Raw genomic sequence first — 19,204 nt, forward strand, 5'->3', positions numbered from 1 at the left:
TTGTAGTTTTAGTCTAATAAAAACAAAAATATTTTTATTTTTAATAAAATAAATAAATATAAAAATGATAAATATAAAAATACTGTGAATGCCTTCTGCGACCTCTCCCAATGGAGATTTGCTCTATGCCCCAGAGGTGGGAAGCCAGGGCCAGAGGTCTGGTCAGGGGTTAATGCTCCTCAACCTCTATCCCCAGAGACAGAGCTGCCAGGCATTGTTAATCCAACTCAACACAGCCTTAGCTATTTCCTAGTTTCTACTTGATAAACAGATCATTGAGTTTAAAAATGCAACAAGAATTGGAACACAAATTCCCCACGGCAAATAAGACTCTTTACTATAAAGGTGTCCTTCTCATTTAAGTAAAGTATGAGTTCAAGGAAGAAAAATAATAGATGAATTTGTTACTTCATAATTAAAACCAAAAGTTTATATGACATAATATCTTATTCTTTGCAATAAGAGCAGTTCAGCGGTTTCTGTATAATATGAAAAGGGTAGGCATCATTATTTTACCCTGCTTATTTTATCATAGTGTATTTTTTAAACTCAATAGTCAAAAGTCCTTGAAAAGGCACTTTCTTTTTTCTAATCAAATTCATTTTTGAGAATGATCTTCTGAACTCAAAATATAAACTGAAACTGTGAGTAATCAGCTATTCATTTTTATAATAGTAAAATAGATATAAATGGACATGAAATAAACTTGGTTGTGAACAGTTTTACTTACATCTTCAACATATTGCATTAAAAATTACTTATCATTGAATGCTTTACGACAACCATGACTTTTGATTAAGAATGTGGAGTCTGCATTGTGCTGCTGAATTTGAAGCCACCTGGGTCAGATAGTCACTTCCTGACATTGGGCAGGTTGTTTAAACTTTCTATATATCTGGATTTTTTTCAAAATATAAATGTAATAGTGCTCACAGAATTCAGGATGCATTAATGAGAAAACACATGTAAAATATTAACAGCATGGTTATCATAATAAATATTATTAATAATTAAATTGCTAATAATAAAAAGTATCAAATAACCAGACCTCTCTATATTTCACAGCTATGCCAATCCCATGTTAAAACTGCTTAGTTCCTCTAATTCTTAATGGAGAGAGTAGACCAATTTCAGAAGAGAAAATATTTAAAGAAAGTTATCTTGGTATATGCCCTCAGATATTAAATAAAATTTGAGATAGATTGTTAGGTTTAATTTATTTGTATTTTTATAATATCTTCTTCTCTTATGTGCTCAAAATTCAAAAAATGGTACATAAAAGCCAATGAGTTAAAGTTGTTATCTCCAGGCATTAATGCTGGTTTGCATCACTGAGCATAGAACTGTCTACTATTTTTAAGCTCAGTATTCCTGCCAAATTACTACTATGTGCATTCTCTCCCTTCTAGATCAGGAAATATCTACTCCATGATTGGATCAAAGATGAACAACTTCAAGATAAAAAATGATATCTAAAATATATCACTTATGCTGTATGTATTTATCATAATATAACCACTTATATCATGATATATCATTTATGAATTATATTCTATGTATTATGTGTTAGTAATAGTAGATGATAGATAAATAAATGAATTGATAGATTTTCAAAACTCCTATTAAAAACAGAAGATATAAAATGGCAGACTTTATACACATAGATATGGTGTCATGTGTGAACTGTCTGATCAAATTCTCTGACAACCTTCAATTGCCTTTACTTTTTGTAACTATTCTCTAAAAGGGTAAGCTTAACAAATTATTACTAAAAGTCTAAAGTTTGTAAATTGCTTAGAATTTTAAGACTGTGGAGACTACGGTAGAACTGAGGGTGTCTTATAACAAAAATCAGACTTTATGTGCACATAGGACCTCATATGGTGCATTATTTCTTGTACAAGAACCTGATGAGTGACCAGGTATGCTGAAGTGGACCAGGCAGTGGAGACTTACTGATCACCTTCTCCTGGGCTGCCTGAGAATACCTCACAGGAGAAACATCAAAATCAATGTACAAAAATCATATAAACAGATTATAAATTTCACGGTGCTAGACAGAAAAATATAGACATAGGCATCGAATAGAGAATAAATTAATGAGGAAGGCGAAACATTTCTTATTGGAGAAGGTCTCAGGTTACCAGGAGCTGTTTGAGAAGAGGCTTCCTATCATGTTCTCTCTAATTTTATTTCATCTTCTTTTTAGTGTTAGTAATATACCTATAGTTTTTAGTATGATCAGAAAACGGATTATCTTTTTAAATTTCCTGGAATTTTATTATATTAGATTTCAAATGTATGATCCAAAATAGAAAGCAAACAAGAAAATCAGTATCTATTCTGTGTCAATGAGCTTGAAATCTATAACTTAATTTGTCCCAAATTTCAGCTTGAACCAAATAATTGAATTGACTTCTAAGCCGTGAAATCATTTTGTTCATAGATGGAATGCACAGGACAAAATTCCCCTCTGGGGAACCACACTGCATTGGTGGAATTCATCCTGATTGGGTTCTCTGATGTTCCCAACCTTCAAGGATTCCTTTTTGGTATATTTCTGATAATCTATGTCTTTATTCTTACAGGAAATAGCCTCATTATCATAATAACTAAGGCTGATCCTTCCCTACAGACCCCCATGTATTTCTTTCTTAGGAATTTTTCCCTTTTGGAAATATGTTATGTGTCAGTTACTGTTCCCAGATTATTAACAGATCTCTGTAGAAAATATGAAAATATTTCCTTTCTGGCTTGTGCTCTTCAAATGTATTTCTTTCTGGTTCTGGGAGACACGGAGTGCTTTATCCTCACTGCAATGGCTTATGACAGGTATGTTGCCATTTGCAACCCATTACTCTACCCTGTCATCATGAACAACAGACTGTGTATGCAGCTGGCAGTTGTCTGCTGGACCACTGCAATTCCGGTACATACAATATTCATCTCTGTTGTCTTCTCCTCAACCTTCTGTGGATGTAACCAGTTGAATCACTTTTTCTGTGATCCACCTCCAGTTGTTCAGCTTGTCTGTGGGGATACTTTCATGTTTGAAATGTTAACTTATGCAGTTGCTGCATTCGGCGCCAGTATACCTTCTTTTATGATTCTTGGATCATATGGGAAGATAATCTCCACCATCCTGAAGCTGCCATCAGCAACTGGGAGAGCCAAGGCCTTCTCTACTTGTTCTTCCCATCTCATGATTGTGACTTTATTCTTTGCATCAGGCATCATTGTATATATGAAACCTAAGTCCACTTACTCAACAGGAATGGACAAATTCCTTTCTCTTTTTTACACCATTTTGGTACCCATGTTCAACCCTATTATCTACTGTCTGAGGAACAAAGATGTAATAGTCGCATTAAGAAAATTCCTGCAGAAATGGACTGTGCTGTGACTCACAAACATAACTTCTTAAAACTCGCTTCATATTTTTGACATTCTCCATTTGTTTTTTCTTTAATTTTGCAAAAACCTGAACTATTATGAATGGTCTCATATATTTATCTCTAATAAATAAACTCACCTGTTACTGTTAAGCCAAATAAATACCCAACTCAATATAAAGTTTAGAAACATTGTTAATATCTCATTGGAGTCATTAAAGTTTGTTGATTTAAGTGTTGTTTTGAAAAGTATAGAATATTATCTTTTTACAAAAAATATTTACTTATATATCTGCAGAACCAATAGTTTCTGAACATAAATTTGTTGGTCTAAAGGGATGATTACCACACATGTGTAACAATTATTTTTTTTCTGCTTCAGCCAAATTATATTGTAATTATCCAAAGTGAAGTACAGAAATAAAGGTTTGGAGTCCAAGAAACTTAACTATAGTTTAATCTACTAAAAAGTCAAATCTGCTCTTGTGTCATCTGCTCTTATGTCAATTGAGTAGCTCAGTCCTTAATGATGAATCACATGAGAACAGTGCTCACACTATCTTGGTGATAGGATCCAGTCTTTCTCTAGAATGTGACTTAACTCTATTCAACTTTTATTGCATTCATCTCAACAGCTAAATTAAATTTTGTTATACGGGTCTTAAATGTACATAAGGAATGCTAAAACTATAGAAGAACAATATTTGAGTGATTCAATAAAAAATTAAACTATGGTTGTGTGTTACTTTTACTGACTGTCTTACTGAGGTAGAAATGTCCTGTTATGCTTACACTTTTCTTTACATAATTGTATAGGTTTTACTGAAAAAGAATAGCTTTGTAGGTTTTAAGAGATAAATTCTAATTTTAATTTTGTAAGATGTGTTTATTAATGTTTTTCCCACATTGTTTTCCTTCTCCATGAAACACATTCTGTAAGTCTCTTATCATCAACCCTCCCAGACTTGCATTATTCATGTTGACTTCCCATGAGTTTCCTTCCAATACAGAAACCCTCACTCACTTCCCCTGTCCCATCGTTCATGGCACATTTATGATTAGAGATCTCTATAAGGTAAATAACACAATGACTGCATAAATATTCCTGACATAAAATTCCAGTTAAGGAGAAAGAAAAATGGGGGAAAAAACTTTAAAACTTTATTTTCAATGCTAAATTTATTCCATTTTAACAAAATGTAGCTTTGTTCTTGAAGCACTGTTAAATAAGTTATCAAATATAAATAACTAAATCATAGAGATGTTCTTCCATTATTTGTGAAGGTGCTATTAAAAAAATAGAAGGGGGGTTTCAAACATGACCAGTATGTTCTCTTTAGAGTTGTCCCCTGCCCACAAACATCAGCTACCTCTCATTTGAGAATAGTGAAGCGATCAAAGATCTCAAGCAGAAGTAGAGAGGGTGAATACTGGCAAACACATTATGTGTGGGGAAATTACATATCCAGTCAACATCAACATGTCAAAATTTCATGTTTTTTTTTAACATAATTAATTGTGCTTTGATGGTGGATGTAGTGTGGTAACATACATTTAAACTTTATGAAACTACATCCATAAGAAAACTATAGTGTTCTAAATGGATGTTGTTAATATAAAATTATATTTTTTTAAAGGATATTAAGATGTGTTGCCTTAGAATTTTGTACTAGCAATTCTATGTTGGAAATCCAGCTTGAGGAGGATGAAGGAAAGAAGAATATTCACAGGGCTACATAGAACATCAAACCCTAGTGTGATCCAGAGCATGGCCTGATGCGTGTGGGCACATAGAGAAGGGCAGACCTTAGGTCAGCTGGACTTCTCAGAGGAGGACAACACCCTGGAAAAGGTGGGTCCCCTGTGAGGATGAGAGCTTGAGTTACTAAATACTCAATAGTCTATAGGTAGAAAGGACCCACTGATCACCAGTTTTAACTCCTCAAACACCATAGAACATTGGAAGAGGCATAATGGCTAGCTGCATTTGTTGAGGAAGACATTCTAGAAATTCTAGATAGAATATGTCAAGCCTGGTCAGGAAAATTTTCTTTACCTTTAGCACAAATCTCATGAAGGCAACATTTGCAACAACCTGCTGCAGAGAAGAATCTAGATATTGTTGGGACATGTGTTCTCTAAAGCATAAGGTTTGACCACAGTAATACCAAGAGGTGGCAGCTGCATTATCACCAAATAATTTAGATGGGGTTTTATGTGTGCTTCTAGACAGCAGTGAGTGCTGTGACACAGAATGTGTGATGTTCAATCCATATTCCTGTCTTCTAACAAGAGTCAGGGAAGGTATACTCTAGTATCCAACATTTATGCTGACAAAGCATCCTCATTATTGGGTTCTGAATATAACATTAGTTTGATACATTTTGCCTGTGTGAGGATCCTGGTATATATTCCTGTGGGTACAAGTTCACTCCTGTAAGGACTTGTTTCAACAGGACTTGTGAGAAGCAAAGCTCTGATTCTCTGGGCCTGATCCTGACCTGCAGAACCTGGTGTAAGCAGGTGCCTCTCTCTGAATATGCCCTTAAGTCGGCATTTGATTGTGTTCTTGGGTCATCCCCACACTTCCTCACCTGCTCAAGACAATTTTGAAAAGTGAAAAGACCCATTGTCCTGTGGGTTAAAGTGAAAAATATGAATGTTGCAAATATAGCTTTTAGGGAAAATATCATGACTACCAAGCAAGATTTTTCTGCAATATAAAGACTGAAGTTAAACACAGGTTATGATTCACAGAAGGAATCCAGAGTCTTTGATGAGTGGATGGATTATAAAGTGGACTGTTTAGAAGCAAGGAGATCATTGATTTGTTTCATAGTTCACTCTAGCAAAGGCCAGCTGTTATTGGGATTTGTGACACAAAAGAGAACCACTCCCAGACTTCAAACTATACTACAAAGCCATAATCATCAAAACTGCATGGTATTGGAACAAGAACAGACACACAGACCAATGGAATCGAATAGAAAATCCAGAAATAAACCCACAGATTTATGGTCAACTAATCTTTGACAAAGGAGCAAAGAATATGCATTGGAGCAAAGAAAGTTTGTTCAATAAATGGTGCTGGGAAAACTGGGTCACTACATGCAAAAGAATGAAGCTTGACTATGGTTTAAGGTTAAACCATACACAAAAACCAATTCAAAATGGATTAAAGATCTAGACAGAAGACCTGAAACCATAAAATACATAGAAGGAAATATAAGTGAAACACTACTTGATATGCACATCAAAGACATCTTTACAGACACATCACCCAAAGCAGTGATAGCGAAGGCAAAGATAAACAGCTGGGACTACATCAAATTAAAGAGCTTCTGCACAGCAAAAGGCACAATAACAAAAACAGAGAAACCCCAACGACTGGGAGAACATTTTTGCACACAACACTAATGATAAAGGACTGATCACAAAAATCTACAAAGAGCTGATGAGACTCAACCAAAACAAAGAAAATAATCCAGTCAAAAAATGGGCAGAAGAGCTAAAAAGAAACTTCTCTGAAGAGGAAAGGCAAATGGCCAACAGGCATATGAAAAAAATGTTCAACATCACTTGTAATCAGGGAAATGCAAATCAAAACTACCATGAGATACCATTTTACACCAGTGAGAATGGCACATATTAAAAAAACTAGCAACAACAAATGTTGGCGAGGTTGTGGAGAAAAAGGAACTCTCCTGCACTGTTGGTGGGAGTGCAAACTGGTCCAGCCACTATGGAGAGTTGTGTGGAGATTTCTTGACCTACTAAACATAGAGCTTCCATATAATCCAGCAATTCTGCTCCTAGGTATTTACCCAAAGGACACAGAAAAATCAATTCCAAAGAGCACCTGCACCCCTATGCTTATAGCAGCACTGTTTACAATAGATAAGCTTTGGAAACAACCCAAATGCCCAAAAATACATGACTGGATCAAGAAGATGTTGTATATATACACTATGGAATATTACTCAGCATTCAAAAAAAATATAAACACATGCAATTTGCAGCAACATGGATGACGCTGGAAGGGATCATGCTGAGCGAAATAAGACAGAAAGAAAAAGAAAAATACCGGATGGTCTCACTCATAGCAGGAATCTAGAAAACTTAAATAAGGGACCAGGAAAAAGAATAACTATAAGAAAGTAAAAATCAAAATCAACAAACAACTATGAACCAGAGACACTCTGTGGAGCTGGGGAGTGGGAAGGGGAGTGATTGGGGTCAAAATCAGGGGATTGCAATTTTATGGGGAATATAAAAATAAAATTCATAATAAATAAATAAATTAATTAATTAAGGTATCATCTTACGAAAAAAAAAAAAAGAGAGAACCAAAGGACTTCAATACAATTTAAATTGGACTTATTTTCAATATCTACTGACAATGAAAATTTCATTTTTAGATATCAACTTTGAATTCTTAAAACTTAAATGGGCTGTGTGTGTGTGTTCATGTGTGTGAGCGCTCCAAAGGGTTGGTAGTAACATATAGGCCATTTATAGGAAGTCAGTGACATTGGGTTCAACCCTTGAGAACAACTAGATCAGGTCAGCTCCTCCTGCAGGGCTTTTCTATTCCCCCATCACCCCCCATATTCCTATTTACTCAATCCAAAGCAGAAAAAATATGCTGAGCCTCATTTAGCAACTACAAAAATATAGAAAATGTGCACTCAGGTATGGCAGTTCACACATAGTAAGTCAGAGACCAATTTGTCATTTTCATATTCACACCTTCTCAATATATAAAACTCAAGAATCAGTGTACTAAGTCCTCTTCACCAAACCATTTTTTTTATTCTTATATAAATGCCTGTAATTAATGCTCAAAGCAAAACTCATATGTTCAGAGGGCCATGAGGACAAACAGGATGATGCATGAGCTCTAGAGACTATTCAAGTGAATTTTCTGAACTGAAGAAATAATTTTTTTAATAATTTAAATTTAATGTCCACAGATTTCATACATCAATCTAGACCAAAGTTAAGACTATACATGCCTTCTGCAGCCTCTTCTCATCGAGACTTGCTATACTCCCTAGAGATAAGAGGAGACATGCATGGGGAGTCTGGGACAGAGGAGTGGTCATGGAGTTAATGCTCCTTAACCCATATTCCCAGTGAAAGAACCTTCCAAGCATTGCTAATCCAGCAAGGGACAGACTTGGTTATTTCCTAGTGAGTTCTGACAAACATTTTGAATTTAAAAATGTAACAATATTTGAGCATAAATTCCCTATGGCAAATGAGGCACTCTATTATAAAATCAACTATGCCGTGTTGCTTTAAGTAAAGTTTGAACTCAAGAAAGAAAAACAACATTTGAATTTATTGCTTCATAATTAAAGCCACAAGTTTATATAACAACACCTTATGCTACATAAAAATGCAGCACAAAGATTTCTCCAATATATGAAAAAGGTAGGCAGAATTATTTTACCCTGCTTATTTTATTAAATGTAATTTTTGATATCAGTAATCAAAAATCATTTTTTGATTATTTTCTTTTTCTATTCAAATTCATTTGTCACTATAGTCTTCTAAACTTCAAATATACACTATAACTTTGAGTAATCAGCTCCTCATATTTATAACAGCATAGAATATATAAAATAGAATGAAATCAACATGCTTTTGTAAAGGATTTTATATAACTTAGTTTATTTACATTTTTGTGAATATTGCATTCAAAAATCACTTCTCACTGAAAGCTTTATGACAACCATTGAGTGTTGATTAGGAATATGGAGTCTGATCATACTGCTGAGTTCAAAGTCACCTGGGCCAGGCACCAGCTTCCTGACATTGGGCAGGTTATGTATATCTCTGTATATTGGGTACTTATGCAAAATGGGAATATTAACAGTGCCTACAGAAATCAGATGCATTAGTGAGGAAATCCAGGTAAAGTAGACTGAATATTAGATATGCAAACTTTAAGATAAAGAAAACAGGATATAAGATAAAGTAATGATGACAAAGACATTATATATGATAAAAATTATATAACAATGCTGAACAGAACTACAATTGCATCTTTTAAGCCAGCCTCTCAAATAGATTATGTCCTTAGGTCTTAAAATAACTCCCTTAGTTACACATTATTATGACTCTATATTTTCTTTCTTTAATTTTTTTTAAGATTTATTTATTTATTTATACAAGCACTGGGTAGAGTCAGAAGTGTGGGAGGGTGTGAGAATTCACCAGAGCCAGAGCAGGGAACAGAACAAGCAAACTGACGAAATACACTGCTGAGGGGAGCAGAGGGCGCAGCAGGAGAGGTCTGTCATGCCATGTGGGACCCTCGCCGGTGGCCTGGGATTGAACTGGTGCTGCAGAAGTTGTGGGCAGCTTTGCAGCCCAGCCCTCAACTGCTGTGCCACCAGGGGAGACCCATGACTCTATATTTTCAACATGAAAAACTGAGTAGAAAGATCTTTGGTCAGTGAAGATTTCAGGTACCTATGCAATATTATGAGTCAGTGGGAAACCATTTCCAATTACCCATCAGCAGGTATTTCTAAAACACTCACACCACAAACACTAGATAGTTTGGGTTATGGAATTGAAAGAGTATAAGGCCAATTTTTCTGGAAATAATGTTTATTCTCTTTCCGCAAAGGGGCAAAGGGATAATACCAGCACAAATCTGTTTTCTGACTAAATCTCAGAGTGATGTCATTTGCTTAGAAACAGCCCTCCTGCAAGACCAGGTAACTCTCCCCACATAGATCTGCCCTTTCTAGGGTGACATCTGACTTTCCTGTCTCACCTTACCACTGGTCGATAATTCTGTGAAGATGACTAAAATCATATAATTCACCACTATTATTATTATTATTACTCTCCTTAGCCATGGACACACTTGCATTTAACATGCACTTAATATTTATCCACTATAAACTGCAGTAATTCGTATTTAATATATATTGTTTAAATGCCTAATACACTTGAAACATTTTGGGTCATTGAAAATTCATTTCTCTTATTGCTATAGTTGTTTTTCTTAAGGTACAGCTTATATAAAAATACTTAGGAGTATGATACGCATATTCAAAATTTGAGAAGATATAATATGGAAAAATAAATACCAAATAGTGAATTTATAGAAAATAAAGGCACAGAGACTCAAACATAGAGATCCAAGAGAAGACTACTGTTTCAGGTTAGAGAGGATATTCTTTGAATCTCAAACATCCCAGATCCTTGATCCTTTCTGTTCAGAAATGTGAGTCATAAATATAAATGAGCGATGAGGAGCTTTGTCTTGAGGGTGTGCTGTGAAAAACTAAAGACATAAATCAGGATTCCTTGACCTGAGAAGGAAAGGATCTAGGGTTATAAGAACTAAGATACAAAATGTGCAAATAATAAATTGTTTCATTGGTTTCATTTGTGGGAAATGTGGAACTTGGTGTCACACAAGAAGAAAAGTTGTTGTATTTCAAAGAAATTGAAAAAATGGCTATAGTTTCAAACACCTGATAATGGCTATTTCAGACTATGGACTATGTGTGAAAAATGTCATTATTTCACATGGATAAATGCTACAAAGCCTGGATGGAAATAACAAAATTAAGATGTAGGATTCAGCACAGTACAGGAATTACTGAACATAATCTGATGTAAAAATGGTTTTATTTTGGGAGATTACAGAAAATTACACTGCAATTAGCAGTTTGTTTCTAAATTTCGATGGAGTTAATCAGTTTGTAATATGAACAGCATATTTATACATTAATAATTATATATGAGAGATGTTCAAATTCCTATTAAATATAGAGTAAAAGATACTATGCCAGATTTTACACATACCTACTCTCACATTTGAACTCTCTGTTCAGATTCTCTGACATGCCTTCATTTTCCTTTTATCTAATTACTCCCCAAAAGGATAGGCTTATCTAATTGTTACTAAAAGCCTAAAGTTTGGAATATCTTAGAATTTTTATAAATGTGGGGACATGGTAAAATTAAAGAAATTATATAATAAAATCCCAATTTATTTAATATTTTGGACTTTATGTGCATATAACACTTGCTAAAATGCAATATTTCCAATACTGATAGCTGGTGGGAGGCCAGGTTGCTTACAGTGGACCAGACAGTGGAGAATTACAGACCACCTTGCCACTGGGTTGCCTGAGAGTAACAAAAAGAAGAAACATCAAAAGCAATGTACAATAGCATAACAACTGACTACAAATTCAGTGGTGCAACACAGAAACAAAAGTAGACAGAAAAAAATGAATAGAGACCAAATTATCAGGAAGGTTAAACATTTCTCATTAGAGAAGTTCCCAGGTTACTTAGAGTTAAGCTTTGAGAAGAGGATTCCTGATGCTTTGCTCTACTACATTGTCATCTGTTTTGTAGTGTTAGTGACAAAACCATATTTTTAAATATGATCATGAAAATAGATGATCTCTTTTACTATCTTGCACTTTTAGGTTATTATATATGAATGTATTCCCTAAAATATAAAACAAACAAGAAAATGACATCTATCCTACCTCAATGGATTTGAAACCAGTCATATAATACATCCAGTTTCAACTCAAACCAAAGGACTGAATTGAAGACGAAGGCTTGAAATGATTTTGATCATAGATGGACTGCACAGCCCAAAATTCCTCACTGGGGAGCCACACTGCACTGATGGAATTCATCCTGATTGGGTTTTCTGACATTCCCAACCTTCAAGGATTCCTTTTTGGTATATTTCTAGTAATCTATGTCTTTATTCTTATGGGTAATAGCCTGATTATCATAATAACTAAGGTTGATCCTTCCCTACAGACCCCCATGTATTTCTTCCTTAGGAATTTTTCCCTTTTGGAAATATGTTATGTGTCAGTTACTGTTCCCAGATTATTAACAGATCTCTGTAGAAAATATGAAAATATTTCCTTTCTGGCTTGTGCTCTTCAAATGTATTTCTTTCTGGTTCTGGGAGACTCGGAGTGCTTTATTCTCACTGCAATGGCTTATGACAGGTATGTTGCCATTTGCAACCCATTACTCTACCCTGTCATCATGAACAACAGGCTGTGTATGCAGCTGGCAGTTGTCTGCTGGACCACTGCAATTCCGGTACATACAATGTTCATCTCTGTGGTCTTCTCTTCAACCTTCTGTGGATGTAACCAATTGAATCATTTTTTCTGTGATGCACCTCCAGTGGTTCAGCTTATTTGTGGGGATGCTTTCATGGTTGAAATGTTGCTGTATATGATTACTGCACTAGTTGCCAGTATACCTTCTTTTCTGATAGTTGGATCTTATGTGAAGATAGTCTCCACCATTCTGAAGCTTCCATCAGCAACTGGCAGAGCCAAGGCCTTCTCAACCTGTTTTTCCCATCTCACAGTTGTCACTTTATTCTTTGGCTCAGCCATCATTGTGTATTTCAGATCTACGACCAATCGCATAACAAGAGTGGACAAATTCCTTTCTCTCTTTTATACTATCTTGACACCCATGTTAAACCCCATTATATATTGTCTGAGAAACAAAGATGTTAAGGTGGCATTGGAGAAGTTACTACAAAAATGCACTCTGCTGTGACTTAGAAGCATAACATCTTTATATTTGGTCCTTATTTTACATATTATTCATTTGTTTTTTTATCAATTTTGCTAAAAAATTGAATTTTTTGAATGAATGATCTCACATTTTATCTCCCACATAATAAACTACCTGTTACTTTTAAGTCAAAGATCCCACTCAATGTAAATTTAGAAAAATTGTATCATTAGAGTATTAAAGTTTGTTGAATCAATTGTTTTAACAACTATAGAGCATTATCTATTTATTTTTTCAAGAAAATATTTATTTATGTCTTGAAACAATATATTGTCCAGAAAACAAAGATATTTAATTATATTTGTTGCTCTAAAAGGATGACTAATAGTAAAAGTGTAATTATTTCTTTTCCCAAATAACATTATAATCGTAAAAAGTGATGTCGACAAAAAGGTTTGGAGTCCAATAACCTTACTGTAATCAAATGTTAAAAAGTAAAATGCCCATCTGCTCTTATTGCTGATTTGTCAGTAATTCCCTAAAGATAGACCACACCTACACCAGGGCTCAAGCTATCTTAGTTCCAGAATCCAAGACTTCTCTAGAATGTGATCTATTTCCATTTAATTCCATTGCACTCATTTCAAAACTCAATTACATTGTTTAATACAGAGTTTATTTATTTTTTTTTATTTTTTGGAGTAGAAGAACTGGAGTATAGGTCAGGGAAACAAGGATGAGAAGATTTACCAGAACAGTCAGATAAATGGATATACACTGCTGAGGGGAGACGTGGGTGAGACAGGAGAGGTCTGCTGCATGATGTGGGTCACTCTGGCTGGGAACAAAACCTAGGCCACAAAATATACAGGTCTTAAATGCACATAAACAATGCTAAAACAGGGCCTCCCCGGTGGCGCAGCGGTTGAGCGCTGGGTTGCGAAACTGCGCGCGGCCTCTGCGGCGCCGGTTCGATCCTCGGCTGCTCCCCGGCCACCAGAGGAGGGTCCCACATGGCGCGCAGACCTCTCCTGCCGCCCGCTGCTCCCCTCAGCAGTGTACTTCGGTCCTTCTGCCTGCTCTGCTCCCAGCTCTGGCTCTGGTGAATTCTCTCACCCTCCCTCCTGCACTTCTGACTGTACCCAGTGCATGTATAAACAAAACAAACAAACCAGCAAAACAAATAAATAAAAAGCATGCCTCTATTAAAAAAAAAAAAAAAATGCTAAAACAAGTATTTGAATAATGGAATAAAGAAATTAACTGTGATTGTCAGTTACTTTTACTGACCTTCTCATGATGTGGAAATCATCAATTATGCTTTTTTTCCTTTAATGGTTTTATAGATTTTATTGAAAAAGAATAGCTGTATAAGTTTAAAGAGAGAAAATTGTAATTAGAATTTGGTAAGATGTGATTATTAGTCATGATCCACATTCTCTAAGTCAGTCATACCAAAACTTCCCAGACTCTTGTATTGTTCACCTGACTTTCCATGATGTTCCTTCCAAAATAGAAACCTTCAGTCGCTTCCCCTATACCATCACTCATGTCACATTATGACCAGAGATCTCTATGAGGTAATTAGTTGTACACATGATACAATATCTGCATAAATATTTCTTGACATAAATTTCCATGTTCAGTAGAAATAAAATGGGGGAATAAACCTACAAAAATGTTTCCAATGCAAAATATTATTCATTTTTTACAAAATGTATGTTTGTTCTTTGAGCACTCTCAAGAAGTTATCAAATATAAGTGACTAGGTTGTAATGCTGTTCTTAAATTTTGTGGAGTCATTATACTAAAAAATGATTAGGGCAATTTTTAAAACATTGGCAGTAATTGACTTGCCTGGCTGCCTCCTCCACCATACATCAGAGATACCTGTTATATTGAAAACAATGAAGTGATCAAAGATCTCTGAGCAAAAGTAGAGGGTTGAATATTGGCAAACACAGCACATGGGCCCAAATTATATATCCAGTTAACATCAAGTCAATTTTTATCTTTTTATAACATAATTAATTGGTGCTTGATGGTGGATGTAGTGTGATAATACACATCTAACTTTATGAAACTAAAGCCCAAAGAAAAATATAGGTTCTAAATTCTTGTTGCCATAGTAAAATGATACATTTTTTTAAAAAAAGATACCAAAACATGTGAATTTTATACAAGCGATTCCATGTTGGAAAACCACCTGGAGGATAAAGGAAAGATGAATAGGCATAAGGCTATGAAAGGCATCAAACCCTACTTTGATCCAGAGCATGGCCCAACTCATGTGAACACATGGAGAAGGGCAGACATTGGGTCAGCTGAACTTCTCAGAGTCTTTGCACCATGGCAAAAGCAGGTCCTCTGTGAAGATGAGAGCTTACGCTACCAAATACTCCACAGTCTGTAGATAGAAAGGAGCAACTGATCACCAGTTTTAACTCTTCAAACACCACAGAGCATTGGAAGAGGCATAATGACTGGCTGCATTTGATGAGGAAGACTTTCTAGAAATTCTAACTAGAATGTGTCAAGCCTGGTAGGGAAGATGTTCTTAACATCTAGCACAGATCTGATAAGGCAACATTTGCAACAGCCTGCTGCAGAGAAGAATCTAGATGTTGTTAGGACATGTGTTCTCTAAAGTTGTTTATAAGGTTTGACCACAGTAATACCAGAGGCGGCAGCTGCATATCACTGAATAATTTAGATGGGATTTTGTGTGTGCTCACAGACAGCAGAGAGTGCTGTGATTCAAAAAGTGTGATGTTCAACCCACATTCCTGTCTTCTAGCAAGAGTCAGAGAAGGTAGACTGAGGAATGTAATAATTAAGCTGGCAAAGCATCCCATTATTGGGTCCTGAATTTAACATTATTTCGAGGCACATTGCCTGTGTGTGGATCCTTGTGTATATTCCTGTGGGTACAAGTTCACTCCTGCAAGGACTTGTTTCAACAGGACCTGTGGAGCAGTAAAACTTCCCACATGTAAGTCTCTGTACCTGATCCTGACCTGCAGAACCCGGGTGAGGCAGGTGTCCATTCCCTGAATGTGCCCATAACACTGCATTTGATTGGGTGCTCACGTCATCCTCACACTTCTTCACATAAAATTTTGAAAAGTGTAAAGGCCCATTAGCCTATGATGCTAAAGTCAAAATTTGAATGTTGCGAAAATGACCTAAAGGGAAAATATCATGACAGTTAAAAGAGGCTTCTCTGCAATATAAAGACAAGTTAAAAACAAGTTATATTCACAGCAGGAATCCAGAGCCTTTGAGGAATGGAGGGGTTATAAAGTAGACTGTAAGCAGCAAGGTGATTATTAAGTTTTGTTTCATAATGGACACTAACAAAGGTCAGCAGTGTTGGAATTTGTGACATAAAAGAGAATCAAAGGACTTCAACATAAAATTGAACTGATTTAGAATTTCATTTGGCAATGAAATTTTATTCTCAGGTAGTAACCTTGTATTCTTAAAACACACACACATGGGCACACACACACACATACAAGCAGGAGGGCTTTGGAGTATCACATAAGATTTTTTGTAGAAAGTCATTCAATTTAGATTCAACCCTTGAGAAAAATAGAGCAAGGTCAGCAACTCCTGAAGGGTTTTTCTTCCCCCCTCCCCATAATCCTATATGTTCAATCCAGACCAGAAAGTATGTTGAGGATCATTTGGCAGCTACAAAAATATAGAAAATGTGCACTCAGATGTGGCAGTTCATATAGTGAGAGGGCCATAAAAACCAACAAGAGCTCTGGAATCTTTCCAAGTGACATTTATTCCACAGAAGAAATAATATTTTCATAATTCAAAATTTAATGTCCTCAGATCATTCATAGATCTAAACCAAAATTAAGACTGGGAACGCTTTCTACAACCTCTACCAACAGAGACTTGCTCTAACCCCTGAGACAAGAAGCTGGGAGGGGAGCATGGGACAGAGGAGAGGTCATGGGGCTAATGCTCCTAACCCATATTCCCCGTGAGAGAACAAGCCAGGCATTGCTAATCCAACAAGGGACAGCCTTGGTTATTTCCTAGTTACCAACTGATAAACATCTTTGAATTTAAAAATGCAACAATATTTGGAGCACACATTCCCCTTGGCAATTGAGACACTCTTTATTATAAAGGTGCCATGTTGATCAAGTCAAGTATGAATTCAAGGAAGAAAACAATGGTTAATTTGTTACTCATTATAAAAGCACAAGTTTATGTGACATACACCTTATTTAGTACAAAAGAGCAGCTCGGGGATTTCTTCACAGTATGAAAAAGGTGAGTAGCAATCACTTTACCCTGATTCTTCCATAATAGTGTGTTTTTTGATCTCAATAAACAAAGCTCATTGAAAATATATTTTCTTTTCCTATTCCGATTCATTTATCTTATAGTTGTCTGTCCTTCAAATATACATTACATGAGTAATGAGCCTCCAATTTTTAGAGCACCATAGAATATATAAAATGGGGATAAAATCAACTTGTTCTTATAAAAGTTTTATATAACTTAGTTTTACTCATATTTTTCAGAATATTGCATTCAAAAAATCATTTTCACTGAATACCTTATGACAGCCATTGACTGTTGATTAGGAATGTGAATTCTGATCACACTACTGAGTTTGAAGTCACCAGGGTCAGACATCAGCTTCCTGCCACTGGGCAGGTTCTTTATCTCTCTGCATTAGGTACTTATGCAAAATGGGAATATTAACAGTGCCTACAGATCAGATGCATTCATGAGGAAATCTGGGTAAAGTGGACTGTATTTAAGATAAGCAAACTTTAAAATAAAGTGAGTATAAGATAAAGTAATAATGATAAATACAATATCTATGATGAGCATCAAAACAATGCTGAACCGAACTACAACTGTGTATTTTAAACAAGGCTCTTAAATGGATTAAATCTCTTCTCAAAAGAAGTCTCACTTAGTTACTTATTATTATGACTCTGTATTATCAACAAGGAAAATTAAGCCTTGATAATTTAGATAACTACATATTACCAAAATATTTCTGATTTTGTATGTAATGGAATATAAAGTTCTTTGCTCAGTGAACTTTTTAGTTACCCTGGCAATATTGTGAGTCATTGGGAAATCATTTGCAATTAGCATCAGCAGGTATTTTTAAAACACTCACATTGCAAAGACTCGTTATTTGGGTTACAAAGTTGAATGAGTATGTCGACCTATTTTCTGGAAATAATGTTTATTTTCTTTCCTTATAGGTGATAATCCCAGCATGACTCTGTGATCTGACAAAATCTCAGAGTGATGGTCACTTTCTTAGGAATGTGTTCCTCCTGCAAGACCAGGTAACTCTCCCCATATAGATCTGCACTTTCTACATGACATCTAACTTCCCTGTGTGACCTTACCAGTGGCCAGTAAGCTTTGTAAAGATGACTGAATTCATGCAATTCACCACTATAATTTTTACTATCCTAAATCAATGTACATACATGTATTTATCATGCACTTAATATTTATCCACAATAAACAACAGTAATTCTTATTAAATATATCTTGCTTGACTGTCTGATACATTTGAAACATTTTGGGTCAATGAAAATTCATTTTTCTGAATGTTGTAGTTAGTTTTCAAAGATATAGCCTATATAAAAAAAAATTAAGGTGGTGTTATATTCATTTGAGAGATACAATATGGAAAATTAACTACCGAATTGTGAAATCAGAGAAAATAAAGGCACAGAGATGCAAACATAGAGATCCAAGAGAAGATTATGGTTTCTGTTTAGCGAGCATATTCTTTGAATCTCAAACATCCCTGGTCCTTGATCCCTCCTGTTCAAAAAGTGAGTCATATACACAGAAGAGACATGATGAGGTTTGTCCTGAGGGGGTGATTTGAGATACTAAAGACAGAATGCAGGATTCCTTGAACTGAGAAGGAAGGGATAAGTGTTTGAAGAACTTAGATACAAAATGTAGAAATTATAAATTGTTTCCTTGGTTTCAATTTGTGGGAACGGAAGAGGTTGGTGTCAGAGAGGAAGAAAGGGGAGTTGTACAGAAATGGAAATGGCTACACTTCCAAACACATGACAATATGGATTTCAGACTATGTGACAATGTGTGAATAGGTCATTGTTCACATGAATAAATGCCACAAAGACTGAATGGAAATAGGGCCTTCCCTGGTGGCTCAGTGGTTGAGGGCTGGGCCGTGAAGCTGTCCACAGCGCTGGGGCGTTCCCTGCCATCCAGCGAGGGTCACACATGGC

The 19,204-nt window shown here is 35.5% G+C and overlaps 2 protein-coding genes across 2 annotated transcripts; both read left to right on the top strand.

Moving 5' to 3' along the window:
• Nucleotides 1-2,446: 2,446 nt before the first annotated feature.
• On the top strand, nt 2,447-3,403 carry LOC311170494 (olfactory receptor 10AG1-like; the record flags this gene model as incomplete). The annotated part of the gene is made up of 1 exon (XM_084232911.1): nt 2,447-3,403. One exon carries the CDS (start codon nt 2,447-2,449, stop codon nt 3,401-3,403), a length of 957 nt encoding a protein of 318 aa, XP_084089037.1.
• An 8,617-nt stretch (nt 3,404-12,020) lies between these two features.
• Nucleotides 12,021-12,977, top strand: LOC311169255 (olfactory receptor 10AG1-like; the record flags this gene model as incomplete). The annotated part of the gene is made up of 1 exon (XM_084231062.1): nt 12,021-12,977. The coding sequence occupies one exon, from the start codon at nt 12,021-12,023 to the stop codon at nt 12,975-12,977; it is 957 nt and encodes a 318-aa protein (XP_084087188.1).
• Nucleotides 12,978-19,204: the final 6,227 nt, after the last annotated feature.

This window comes from Talpa europaea (genome assembly GCF_964194135.1).
Source record: "Talpa europaea genome assembly, chromosome: 1".
Classification (NCBI taxonomy): Eukaryota; Metazoa; Chordata; class Mammalia; order Eulipotyphla; family Talpidae; genus Talpa; species Talpa europaea.